General features: G+C 35.1%; 1 protein-coding gene across 4 annotated transcripts in view; it reads right to left on the reverse strand.

Moving 5' to 3' along the window:
• Positions 1-14,756, reverse strand: part of sash1a (SAM and SH3 domain containing 1a) — a 287,195-nt gene that overhangs the window by 80,803 nt on the left and 191,636 nt on the right. For 3 of the 4 annotated variants that reach the window (XM_058755749.1, XM_058755746.1, XM_058755745.1), the window contains exon 2: positions 14,241-14,285. The exons of the other annotated variant lie outside the window; for it this stretch is intronic. In XM_058755749.1, coding sequence (XP_058611732.1) covers positions 14,241-14,285 — 45 coding nt within the window. The remainder of the gene's footprint in view (positions 1-14,240; positions 14,286-14,756) is intronic. 4 annotated transcript variants of the gene reach the window in all.

The raw sequence follows: 14,756 nt of genomic DNA on the forward strand, positions 1-14,756 counted from the left end.
ACTGGAGCTGAGCATGACAGCCCTGTCAGTGGTAAAACCATTAGGCTGATTGACAGCGAAATGAGACTATATTTCAGAAGCACTTCATTTAAATCAAGTGTAGTCTATGGCCTACGGCTCCCACAATGCTTTGTGTCAGCAATTCCTAATGCACAAGGATATTACCCATCATAACTGTGGCCTTATTATAGTATTCCAAGGAAAGCAGTGGATTCAGAAATGCAAAAATAATGTTTTCTTCAGTTTTCCCTGTTGTGTTTTAAGTTGTGCATGAGTGACAGTATAAGTGACTATATGCTGTATATAAAAAAATACAACTTACATGAGTGTTTATCTATTACTCTTCATAAACGGGCACAAACAAAAACATTTCTATAATTATAGAAACAGTCAGTTTGTTTCTGTGTCTGTCTGAGCTTCTGTTTTTCTCACTTAATAAGACCCTGTGGACAAACAAACAAACAAACACACACGCACACACGCATGCATGCACACACACACACACACACACACACACACACACAAACTTGTTTTTTGGCCATAATGAAATTCAGTGAACCGCTATCTTCCAGCGATCATTGCAACTTACAAAGGTCAAATGCATTTCAGAACACAATGAATGCATTACAAATATCAAAGGAAAAGTATGAATGTGTCTTCAAAAGAGGTACAGAATATAATAGAAATCACACAAAACTAGTACAACAGGGCTAAAGGCCCCCTTAAGAAAAAATTTGCTATTCACTGCGCCTAAAATGTATAATTGAAGAAAAAATATATACGCTGTATTGATGTATACACATGGGGTAAAAGGCCCACCAGCATGGGGTAAAAAGGCACACAGTATTGATACAAATACTTCAGCTAAAATAATGTTTTTTAAAATTACAAGTTAATACTTGTTCAAAACAATCACTTTAGCAAAGTTTGTACTATTTTCTGCTTGTTTTGAAAAATAAAATACTTAATTTTTGTTCAATAAATATACTGTCATTAAAATATGTTAATATAAAAAATATATTTTAAAATACAGAAATAAAATCATTTTAATAAGTAAAGATTCTGAAAGTATTGAAGGAGATCCAATAATAATTGAATATATATTTACAGTAGTAACAACAAATGATATTTTATATGATATGATTAATATCATGTTTTTAAATATGATGGTTTCATTCTAAACATGGTGATTATCTCTAATATGGACACCCAACATAATATATGATTTACCATCTGAATCGAAACATGTCATGTCAACAAATGGAAAAGTCAGTGATCTATTAATTATCACGTTAATTACTGTGCGCCTTTAGCCCCAACAGAAGGGGTGCTTTTTACCCCAAATGCCATACTTTTACATATTCTGTCGTTATTTAAAAACTGTTGCTTTAATTATCTGAAAATCATAAAGAAGACCTTTGTCTCAAAATATATGCATTAATTTTAGTGATTCTCATTTGCTACTTAAATGTACAACATTTTAAAAAACAAAATATTAGATCAAGTAAGCACAGAATCAACGTTGCGCTGCTGCGCGCCATTGCGTCAAAGATCAGATAAATATACACATGCATCTTGAAAAGCGAATGTTTTGGAAAGTGCTAAGCCATGTTTTTGTGCCATCTAGTGGTTTAGATGAAAGTAATATCAAAGGCGCCTTTTACCCCGGGGCGCCTTTAGCCCTGTTGTACCCTACACTACCTTTCAAAATTTTGGGTTCAGCAAGATTTTTATTTATTTATTCAGCAAGATTTTTATTTATTTAAATATTTAATTATTTAAATGAATACTATTATTAAGCAAGGAAGCATTTAATTAATCAAAAGTGTCAGTAAAGACACATTTATGATGTTAACAAAATCTAAATGCAGGTTTTTTTTGTTATTTTTTAGCTTTTTATTCATCAAAAAATTGAGGGAAAAAAGTCACAGTTTCTACAAAAAGCAGCATTGATAATAATAAGACATGTTTCTTGATGTCACGAATCCGGTTCATGGACTTCTGTCCAATTGCCACCAGAGGTCGCTCTTCCATTATAATGACTCTCTCACTACACAGACTCTCACATGTTACCCCGGACTACATTTCCCAGCAACCATTTCACTAATCACACGCTCACCTGAAACCAATCACACCCACTATATAACACCCACTCAGATCCTGCTCAAGTCACAGAGTATTGTTCAGCCTTTATCACTGTGATAGCTACTTTACGGAGCCAGTCTTAGTTTTCTTAGTCATAGTCATAGTCATAGTCATAGTCATAGTCATAGTCATAGTCTTGCCTGTTTTTCCCATGTTTTTGATTCTAGCCTGTGTATCTTGGATTACCCGTGTGCCTGGCCCTGTTTTGGATACTGTTCGCCCCAGCCCGGACTATTGCTCATGTTTACGGATTACCCCTTTTGTCAAGCCCTCTGGATATCGTTAGCTGTCGACCGACCACGCCCGTTTTGGATTATTCTCTTACCTTGCCCTCAATATACCTGTTTGCCATCGTTTGAACCATACCTGTTATGACCACGTCTCTGTCTAATAAAAGCCTGCAGATGGATCCAAACGTCTCATGCTCTGATCATTCCGTAACATTTGAGCACCAAATCAGCATACTGGAATAATTTCTGAAGGATCATGTGACACTGAAGACTGGAATGAAAATTCAGCTTTACCATCACAGGACTAAATTTTAAAATATATTAAAAAAAAGAAAAGTTATTTTGGGAACACTTTACAATAAGGTTCATTAGTTAAACATTAGTTAATGTATTAACTAACATGAACTAACCATGAGCAATACATTTGTTACTGTATTTACTAATCTTCGCTAACGTTAGTTAATAAAAATACAGATGTTCATTGTTAGTTCATGTTAGTTCACAGTGCATTAACTAATGTTAACAAGATTTTAATAATGTATTAGTAAATGTTGAAATTAACATTAACAAAGATTAATAAACGCTGTATAAGTGCAGTTTATTATTAGTTAATGTTAACTAATGTAGTTAACTAATGAACCTTATTGTAAAGTGTTACCGTTATTTTAAACAGTAATAAAATGTATTTATTTATTTCTTAAAAAAAACTGTTTTACTGTATTTTAGATCAAATAAGTGCATCCTTGGTGCCCATAGGAGACTTCTTTTAAAAACATAAAAACATTTTTTGACCTTAAACTTCTGAATGGTATTGTATGTGCACTGTAAAAAATGAATCATGGGTCTTGTAATTTTCATAAAAAAAAAAAATAAGGTGATAATTAAAAATAGTGAGTATATTTCATTAAAGAAATTGTGATTCAGTGTTGTATAGAAAATATTGAGGACTTTTTACTAATAAAACCAAGAGATGTGTTTTTTAAAGGAAACTTAAGCAGTTTTGAGGCTTGAATTGAGGAACTGATTAAACTAAAAAAACAAAAAAGGCTACCTATTTATTTTAAGGGAATTAGCTCAATTTTGCAGTTTTGTTTTAGAGATGATTGTTAGTTCCCAGCATGCTTTGCATATGGCTGGATATGGAGAGTAAACTAAATGCCATTTAATGTGTTTTTGAGTGAAGGAAAACATCTATTAATGTTTAATGTTCAGTTATGTTTGACATTTGAAAGAGTTTCTGTTACACTGAAGTTTCCATTGTGCAGAAGAGTAGAGCTTATGGTTACTACTGGATACTACTACAAGCCTTGTTCAATAAGCAGTAGCTTTGCTAGAGCTAGTTCAGTACTTTCCAGTATTTGTTTGGCTGTATACAGTCTTTTAAATGTACAAAATAACTCAAAGTCAAATACAAACAGGCCTCACTCAAAATCACAGACTTTTGAGAATCAACTTAAAATAAATGAGCACATTTCATAAATTATATTCAATTCGTTGTGTCATAGATTAATTTAGGAGATTTTACATGATTTATTCAGGTGGATTCCATTAAAAAAACAAGCCTTAAAAACTACTCAAAAATATTAAGTGTAATATTGCTACCATAATTTTTTTTTAAGTAAATAGCCCGTTCCATTTTTTACAGTGTGCAGGAGGTTCTGGATCTGGCTTTTTCAAACTGCACCCTGCTCTAACCCATCTTCAGCACAACACAAACACCTGTAATGAGGAAATTCAGTAAAACCGGGATAATCATCATGCTCTTGTAAATTTATCCTCAAGTGACAGCCTATTAATGTAGCATTCACAAGCCCATTAATCTTGATTTAGAGAGGAAGACAGAAGTCACTGGCTCCCCGCTGACTACATTATGTTTGTTTCATGTCTGCCTGAGTGATTATTTTAAACACTGCTCCCTGTAATAATGTGACTGTAGGGAAGCACATCGTAATGTGGACACTGTCACAATGCTGAGAGTTTCAGTTGAAGGTCAAGGCTCTGCACGAAATGTACCACTTGAACAAATCAGCTAACATTTTTCTGCCTGCTTCCTTTATGGTTTCCAGACATGTGCACAAAGACACACACACACACACACACACACACACACACACACACACACACACACACACACACACACACACACACACACACACACACACACACACACACACACACACACACACACACACACACACACACACACACACACACTCACTCACTCACTCACTCACTCACTCACGTCTGGTCTGCTATCCTTGTGGGGACTCTCCATAGGTGTAATGCTTTTTCTACTGTACAGACCGTATATTCTATTGCCCTACACCAACCCTACACCTAAACCTACCCCTTACAGGAAACTTTCTGCATTTTTAGATTTTCAAAAAACTTCATTCTGTGTGATTTATTAGCTTGTTTACCCGTGGGGACCTCAATTTAGGTCCCCACCGTGACACGAGTCCCCATGAGTCTGTGTGTATTTAGGTTTAAGTCCCCACCTGAATAGAAAAACAGGTACACACACACACATTCACACAAGGCATACCTAAACTGTTTTAATGGTCTAATTTTGGGCTCAAATCCAATCACCAGAAGTCTATTGAAAGGATAATAAAATGGTGAAATATGTGAAATGAAGCATGAAACAAACACATTCGATGCATCTGTACAATACAACGTGACCACCTTGCAAAATCATGAAAAAAACAACTTAAAGGGTAGCAAATCACTGTCATCAAATAATTGGTAGGCATTATTCGTTGCAGTAGCAGTATGGAATTCAGGGTGAAATATCACATTAAACATCACAAATAGCAAACACACAATTTGCAGCAACAATAGTCTTTTGTTGGGGCTCCAATTATAGTGTTGGTGTGTGTGTGTGTGTGTGTGTGTGCGCGTGTCCATTCAACACGACCAACACTGAGGCACTGATTGATATTTAAATTACCCACAACGCTTTTCTCACAACTCTCGTTATCATAAACACACATACTTTATTTCTGACCTCTCTCTTGCCAAACAGAACCTCTTCGATCCTTCAATTCAAGCAACATACTTATTTATGCAGTATACTTCAACAAGCACTCCATATTAGTCACATTTTAGATTTGTAAATGTATATTATACTTCAAATGCAATGAGTAAACCTTTAAATGAGTGAGTCTTCTCTGAATAAATGCAAATGGTTGTTTGCTATGGAACACTTTCATAGTGTTATTTACCCTGTGGCGCATCTAATCATCTATGTTTATTATACCGTATCTCAAGCTAATGGCATTTGAAAGTGCTTATAGATTTCGGTTCATTTAAGTAATTAGTATGGGCTAGCACACGTCAGTTCTTATAGATGTCTGGCCTTCAGGCCTTCAAAGCACAAAATCAATGACTGAATCATCTCAATGTATGTTAAAAGTACACTGACTGCGATTTACCTGTTCCTAATCAGCATTTTGTCTGGTTTCCAGTAGAAAATCACATTTACAACATTCAAATGCGAGAAAATGTACTTGAAACAAACCGAATGACATATTGTATTAATACTGTATATTAATATGCATAAAAATGTTAATTATATTACATTAACATAATAAATTGTATAAAAGATTTTTAAGAGATGTTTTTAAAGGAAAACAAGAATATAAAATTTGTATTAGCATTGTTCTCACACCAATCTATCTGTAATCGGCCTTTCTGGATAGAACAACAACAACAACAAAACTGTTGTTAAATAATTAGTCTAGCATGAGCTTTCTTATAGATCTCTAAAAGACATGCACAGCTCATTTCAGAACCCCAAGGACAAAATACAGAAGTCATCTCAACTTGTATTTGTGTGTGAGAGAGAAAGAGTTCATTATAACAAAATATCAGCCAGGCTATAGGGCCTGTGTTTGGTTTTATCAGCAGATAAAGATATAAAACTGATAAAGAGCATGGATACAGTGAATCATCCTTACAAAACAATGGTGTTGAATCACTGACCACTTCTAATATTTCTTTCAGTAACTTTCAGTGCATGCATATGCTACCAAGGGGACACAGATATTGCTATTCTTGTTATATTACAGACAGACACTCCCAGATATTGCTCTTGGGCATCTTAAAATTTCATTTATGTTGTTTTATGATCCTGAAAAGGTCATTTTGTGCTGTTTTCAATAAGATATCTTGTTATTGCTCCAGATGGTGTCATTTTCCAGAGCGCACTTTTGTTTTTCAGCATCCGCTGGTGGCTAGATGTGGACATATATTTAGCACTGTACAGTTCTTATTGATGTATTCATCATCTGAGAAGGGTGTGATTACCTCTCTGGACTTGAAACAATCATATGAGCAGTCATCTAACTTGATTCATAATAAATGACTGTTCTTAAGCAAGCGTGGTGGATTCTTCAGGTTTTGGCAGAGAAGTTTCACCTGAACTGGTCTGCCACCTTTAATGCTTTCTTATCAGATTCACTTGCTGCTCAGAATGAAACATACACTGCACATCCGCCATTTTAATAATATTCCTATTTAAATGCATGAACAATACTTAACTTCAGGCAGGTCAATGCAATCTCTCCATCTCTATACTGTATATATTTCCCTTGCTGTCTCTTTCACTCTCTCTCTAACACACATTCATACTAAAATAAAATAAAATAAATTATACTTATGTGATACTGGTTTTTAAAACTATAATGTTTATATAAACGTAAATATAAACATATATATTTATATATATATTTAATATTATGTACATATAATATATTATAGTATTGGTTGCTTGTGATAAAGTGCAAAGTAAATGGAGTTCCTTTTGTTTTAACCTGGGAAATATAAAAATCAAACACGCACTCTGACCAGTGTTTTGCCCAAGGCTCTGTCTCTTTTGGCAATTTCCTCGAAAGTGTTGGGAAATGTTATAGAATAACAATTTCTTACTATCTCACCTCTGTGAGTATCTTTTTTCTTTTCTCTCTCAGTACTGCTGCTCTGGATGACAAACAGCTACTGGTCCCTTTCCAGTTGTGAAAAAATGCCTTCCAGCACAAGATGCTCAAGACATCCTCAGCTTTAAGCCCGGTCTATCTAACAGGATTAAATGGATGGGTTCTGCAGCTGGAAGCTTACAGAAAGAGGAAATGCTCTCAAGAACAAGAGAAGACAGAACAAAGCTTCAAATTTGAGAAAATAAAAAAACATCACTTCATATACACTATACATAATGTATATACTATAATAATACAACATAACATTTTCCTTATACATACCAAGGAAAATGAGGTAGATTAGCATAAAAAAAATAAAAAAATAAGAAAAACTCAAAGAAAGAGAGAGAGCGAGAGAAAAAGATGGTTTTGCTCTACTGGACACACATGCATTATTCATTCATTTTTCAGTCAGGCTGGATAAAGTCGTGGTCCTATAGCTCACACTTGGCTTGTCCTATAGCTTAGACTTCCACAGTCTGTGAAGCTTGCAAAACTACACTGCCAAACAAAAATTGTGTGTGTGTGTGTGTGTGTCTGCTTGTGTGTGCAGCATGCTAAACCACTCGCCCTGCATCATTTCTGCACAGTGTACATCTTTGTGTGGTTTCCTACATGCATCCTTGAATGTTGACAATGCACACATAACTGCAAAAACGATGCATAATGATGCAGAATGCAAACTATTAACTTGCATGTAGAAAATGAAAAATTTATTTAACCTACAAACCTGACACGAGATGTTCTATTCGATATAAATAATTAAAAGATATACTGAATACAAGTTAAATGTATGCTTCTTCACACACACTGGTATGTGAGCACATGTTCAGATAGTAGATGTATGTTAGAGACGTGACACACACATATGGTGCATCGCTTCACCTTTAACCTCAAGTGTACCTGTCAAATCAAGCATATGGCCTCTCAAGAAGAAAGCAGCAGTGTGTGTCTGTATGTGAGAAGTGTTGATACCTGTGGAGTGAAGAATCGGGCTGGCTGGCTGTGTGTGTGTGTGTGTGTGTGTGTGATTGTTTCCCAGCAAAGAAAGACATCCAAGGTCAGTGTGACCCACAGCTTGAGCTCTGACACACTGTGTCTCAAGTAGGACATAAGATGATCATGAAAGTCTGCATGGTAAAAATCACAAATGTATCTCAAAATGGGTTTTATAAACACTATTTGCTTGTACTATACCAAAAGTCTGATGCTATATTAAAAATCTGTGGAAATATTTCAGATTTATGCACTTATTCATGGAAATATTTCATTTGGATTTTAGTGATATCAGATTCATAATACTGATCATGTGACTACTTGTACAGACGGTCAGATTTTTTTGCTTCTATTGAAGCTTAAGATGCTCTTTGGGTCATTCTCAAATCATGCTGGAAAACACGATCATAAGGTTTTATGCAAACTTGTGGAGTTAGAGTTAGTAAACTTTGAGTTGCATATTTATCACTCCTTGAAATGAATAGTTTAGCCAAAACTGAAAATTTACTCAAAATTTACTAACCCTCAAGCCATCCAAAATGTAGATGAGTTTGTTTCTTCATCGGAAACAGATATGGAGAAATTTAACATTACATCACTTGCTCACCAATGGATCATATGTAGTGAATGGGTGCCGTCGAAAGAGAGTTCAAACAGCTGATAAAAACATCACGATAACCCACAAGCAATCAATTTTAGTCCATCAGTTAACATCTTGAAAAGTGATAAGCTAAGTTTGTAAGAAACAACTCCCATTAAGGAGTTTAACTTTAGATTCTGGCCAAAATATAGTCCATTATTCCAAAAATAAATTATTTTAGAGAATTACTAAAAAAGGATTTTTTCTTTTCACAAACAGCTTTTCACTTCACAAGACTTTAATTAATGGACTGGAGCATTCACTTGCTCACCAGTGGATTCTATTCAGGATCCATTGCTGAGCAACTGATGTAATGTAAATTTCGTCTCATCTGTTCCCGATGAAGAAACACACTCATCTACATCTTGAATGGCCTGAGGGAGAGTACATTTTCAGCAAATATTAATTTTAGGGTGAACTATTCTTTTAATCATGACATGTTTGTCCTTTATGCTTTAAAGTGATACACACAGACATCACAAACCTTCTTCTGACATTTATGTCTCATTCAGTCCCCCCAAGGTGATATTTGGACAAATGTATGATCCTGACCCCTGTGAAGTATCGTCTAAAGAGTATGTCTTCTCGAATCCCGCTGCCTTATGACAGACTAGTCACAGAAGATTTGTGTAGTGCTGCTGACATATGAAACTCATATATAGACAGCCTGATGTGTAGGATGACATGAAAAGGTCAATCTAAAATATCACTGTCATCTCACGATCTCTGTTTCTGATTCTGTCAAAGCTTTACACATTCATTAGCACATGCACGACTGAGCTTACATCAAGACATCAGAGCCGACTCCATCTCATATTAAATCAGGGGACGTTGCTCAAGCTCCCATGAAATGTACCATGACTTGCAAATTAGACACTTGGGGTCCATAAACTGTAGAGAAGCTATACCATGCCTTCATAATTAGAATAAAGACATATATTTAGAAAAGATTTCTGTTTACAATAAATGCAGTTATTCATTAAAGAATCCTAAAGATAACAAAAATGCTGAAGTAACCAGACACACAAATGCATAGATATGCCGGTTAATACAATCCTGTCATTTACATTTTTTGAGAATTTATGATTTACATTAATATATCACAGCACAGATGCCAGAGTTTCTCTCTCTCTCTTGCACACACACACACACACACACACACACACCTGCTGTGTGTAGATTTATCATTACCATAGAAATGAATGTTACAGCAGGTGATACTGCTATGATATGTGCATATGAAGATTGGAGTGTCAGTCTCTTCACATATAAACATTTTGCAATTTACATTTAGTAATTTTCATTTTCCAACTGTAAAGATGAATTCTAAGTTTTAAAGGGGTCATCGGATGCAAAATTCACTTTACAAGTTGTTTTAACATAAATGTGTGTTGGAAGTGTGTGTACACACCCTGTAATGATAAAAATCCACCCAGTGTTTTTTTTTTTTTTTAAATCCCTATTTTAAAATCCCCTTTCTCAAATCAGGCTGTTCTGAGAGCCCTGTCAGAGTGACGTAGTTCTGTACAGGCCCCTCCCACGATAGTTGATTGACAAGGCCGTCTTAGCTTAGACCTGCCCTGAGTGAGCTGAGCTGTGCGCCATTGTGTCGACTCCGGTGCAGGGGAAGACAAGAATGTCTCCGGTTGAGCAATTGAGATGTTTTGTTGTTGGATGTAATAATGAATAAAGCAGTCATCATTTACTCTCGACATCTGAGCCGCTGAAGACACAGAGGATTAACGTTACTTTCGTTTTGAAGGGAATGCACCGATCCAGATCCAGCGTCTATGTTTGCATGAATCATTCATGATCCAGCTTCATCTACAGAAGTGAGTATTACGGTTTTTTATGAATCTTTGCAAATCGCCTTTCCTAATAATGTGCTAGTTAGCCAGTTTCGAGGCTAAAGTAAACAGTACTGCTCATCACTCCACGGAAGAGAGGGGCGGGTCAGCAGAGCTCATTATCATTTAAAGCAACATGGACTATAATAGCTTGATGAAAACAGAGCTGATTTTGACAGGGTAAAGAAGGTGTTTTTTACACTACCATTGAGAAATTTTAACCAAAGTATGTTATAGACTTTTCATTAAGACCCTAAAGAATCATATCAACTTGTGGAAAATGGGCATCCGATGACCCCTTTAAGAGTTCGAAGTTTTTTAAATTCTAAATCTTAATAAAAGCCTATTTTCTGTGTTCAGTGAACATAATACTTTGCCTAAAAAAAGTAACAGACCTTTCTACTAGATTGTCTGTTTTTTTCTGAGTTGACAAAGCAAAAATTGCTTGCTGGGGAAATTTCTGAGTTTATCTCGGACCGGAGATGAAAGGGGCCTTAGGGTATCTCTCTACATCAAAAAGACAGTCAGTTACACACACACACACATACGCACACACACACACACACACACACACACACACACACACACACACACACACACACACACACACACACACACACACACACACACAAACACACACCTGTCTAAAAGGAGAACAGAAGAGTATGAGTGAAGGTACTTTGATTTCTGATTTTCTCCTTGATACATCTGCATATTTTTTTGTATGTGAACTTTTTTGCTTTGCTGTTTGTAAAAAATAAAAAAATTACATTTTCAATTTTCAAATAAGCTATTTTATGACACGTGCCCTTATATATATATATATATATATATATATATATATATATATATATATATATAACCACAGTATAGGAGATGTGAAGAATGCGGAATGAAAACAGCTGAATTTTAATCAATATTTCATTGCTACCCAAAATCACCAAACCAGACCAGAGTGGGTTTCTTCTTCCACTGAAATGTTAATTTTCAGCACACTGAGGCATATCTTTGATCCGGCTACACTACTGGTGCGGACCTATGCTGAAAGCCTGACGCTGAAGGAATGACACAGTGCTTACTAAAATGCCACATGACAAGCAAGCCCAGAAATAAGCAGTGTGCAACACACAAACAAGCCCAAACAGAATGGTTAATCAAACAGAATCAGAAATAAGGGGCCCAGTCAGTCTTTAGCTGTGAATCACTATGGAAGAATCTTCCACAGATTGAATGTTTTACTTTTGCTACAGTACTTGGAAAGAGCTCCATTTTTTATTGCATGTGTAAAGATGAGGAATACAGATGCAGGTCCTCCGACCAGAACATTTCCTGTCCACAAACATTGCATAAACATTTAGCTGTACATTTGTTTTATAGGAAAACAGCTCAAAATGACTGACAAAATTATAGAGTTATAAAAATGATCTTCTATTCATCATCCTTGATAGGCATGATCACTTGCACTGAAGTAATCCCTCCTTATTTGATATAAACATGCAATTTAGTCATTAGACATTAACAATCAAAAATGAACAATAGAAAATTTGCTCATTACCAAAATGTCAAGAAGCCCCTATCTTAAATCAAACAATTAGAGCAATTAAACCCCAGGAGCTGTCCTAGGATAAATGCAGTAATTGCCACATTATTTCTCTAGTCTACACAATCCTGATCTTGGAGCAACATTAAGTAGATAAAACGTCTAATAATGATGTGGGCAGATCATTCATTCAATTCTATTAGCTGCTTAAGGTGTGATCATGTCTCTTCAGTAATAACATATACGCCTTACAAAACTACCACAAGATTTTACTTGATGTTATAATTGAGTCTAAGCTGTAAATATCATTCACAATAACATATGCCCTCCACAGTATGAAGTGCCTTTAGCCATTAGGAGTAACAGCTGTGAGAATCTCAGAAGGATACAGGAATCGTGAGGTTGAAAAATCACAAAACATACATAATAAAAGACGCAGTACAGTTCTCATTATTGCACAGCTTTGAGGATGGATTTTAGCATATTTTCTTTTATTTATTTATTCATTCATTCATTGATTTTTAAAAAATTAAATTTCCTGTAATATCTATAAACTCTTTCTATAAAATCTTATATTATGTAATTCCATGGCAGCTATATATTCATAAACATAACTGTGAAATGACAGAAAATTATAAAAATGTCACAAACATGGACTAATGAAAGATTTCACTTAGATATTGTAAACAGGATATGTAATGGATGCACAGATATTAGTTTTTTGAAGGCAGGGGAAGTGGTTTCAAAAAGTCCATGTACAGCCCTTCTAGAACATCACTCTGCTGCCAACTGGCTATGAGATGCCTGGTATTTCAGAGAAAGGCAGCAACCAGAAACAAGTCAAAGAAAATCTCAACATATGAATTTGAGGCAGGAAAAAAGCAAACCTGTAATTTGCAATTTATCCTCCCCTAAATTTACCAACCAGTGTCTGTATGCGGTCTGCGCAAGGTTTAAATTCCACTTCAGCACTGACGTCTATCGCACTGTTCTAAGGCAAACGAGTGCATCTTGACAAGGTCGCGGGTTTAGTAACCGGTTAACCGAAGTTAGAGTGATACTTGCCGCTGGCCGTCTGAAAGTGGCTGCTCCCCAGACCAAGAACTGACCACAGATCAGATAATCACAGGCTGCAGAGGCCAAAGCCTCATAACCAGTGGAAAATTTTGCACTGAATCACACTGTATGGCAAGGGCTGATTTGACGAAGGGCAGTTTTATTAATTATGTGAATTAAACCAAAATGTTGCTATTAGAGAACAACTATTACACTTTGTGTCATGCCTAAGAAAACAGCAGTTAGGGATGTGCAGATTTTAAAATTGGCTGATAATCAATTTAATGTTATGGCGGATAACTGCTAAAAAGCAGATATTAAAATTTTATACAAATTTGTCTTAGTAAATTAAAAATAACAGGTAAAATCAATTGTTTTAAATGCTACAAGTAAAATTTGGCATCACAACATTGTAACGTACAGTATGAAAAATAGATATTCATTTTGACATTTTCTGAAGATTACCTAAAACAACATCATTAAATTGTTAGTATTTTTAAATACTAACCTTGAGTGTTAAAAAATTTGGAAATAAACAAAGATGCAATATCAACAGATACAAAAAAAGAGGACTCTAATCACATTCAATAATTGACACAGAACCAACATAATGTGCATCTCTAATAGCAGTAACACTGTTGATACAAAAAATTAATAAAAATTTTTAAAATGTGTATTGTACACATCTGATTGACATATCAACTAAAATATTCTAGACCAGAAAACCATGTAGGGAAAAAATGTGGAAAACAAAGTATTGTCGTCATAACCAAACTTAGCCAAGTGCATAGTTATACATAGCCTACTCACCAAACAGGTAAAGGTAAACAGGAAGGATGTAAGCTTCAAACTTACCTAAGAAGAGAAGAAAAGAGAAAATTGTAATCAATACATTAAAATGTAAACAAAGAGTATTGATATAACCATTAGAACTGTAACAAGGATAAACATAAACACAAAGCAACAATGCACACACATATTTAATTAATGAATTGAAGATAAAAAATGCAGATGCAGACTTCTAAATCTTGTGTGAAGTTTGAAATAGTTTAAGCCAGAAGAGATCAGTGAAATCTACACTACGGCTTTCACCGAGTAATATGACCCGAATGACACATTCATCTTCAAGAGGTTTATATAAAATAATATGAAAGCCACATCCTAGATTATTTTGACGAACAACAGCAGAACAGAATAGCCCAAAAGGGCACTTGACCCAAAACAGTAGGAGCTCTTCATCTACCAGCTGACAGAAATTAATAAGCAGAGTCTATAATAACAATCACATTTATATTCATGAATCCACATATATTCAGTTTAGATGGA

Source organism: Onychostoma macrolepis, chromosome 20, assembly GCF_012432095.1.
Source record: "Onychostoma macrolepis isolate SWU-2019 chromosome 20, ASM1243209v1, whole genome shotgun sequence".
NCBI classification, from domain to species: Eukaryota; Metazoa; Chordata; class Actinopteri; order Cypriniformes; family Cyprinidae; genus Onychostoma; species Onychostoma macrolepis.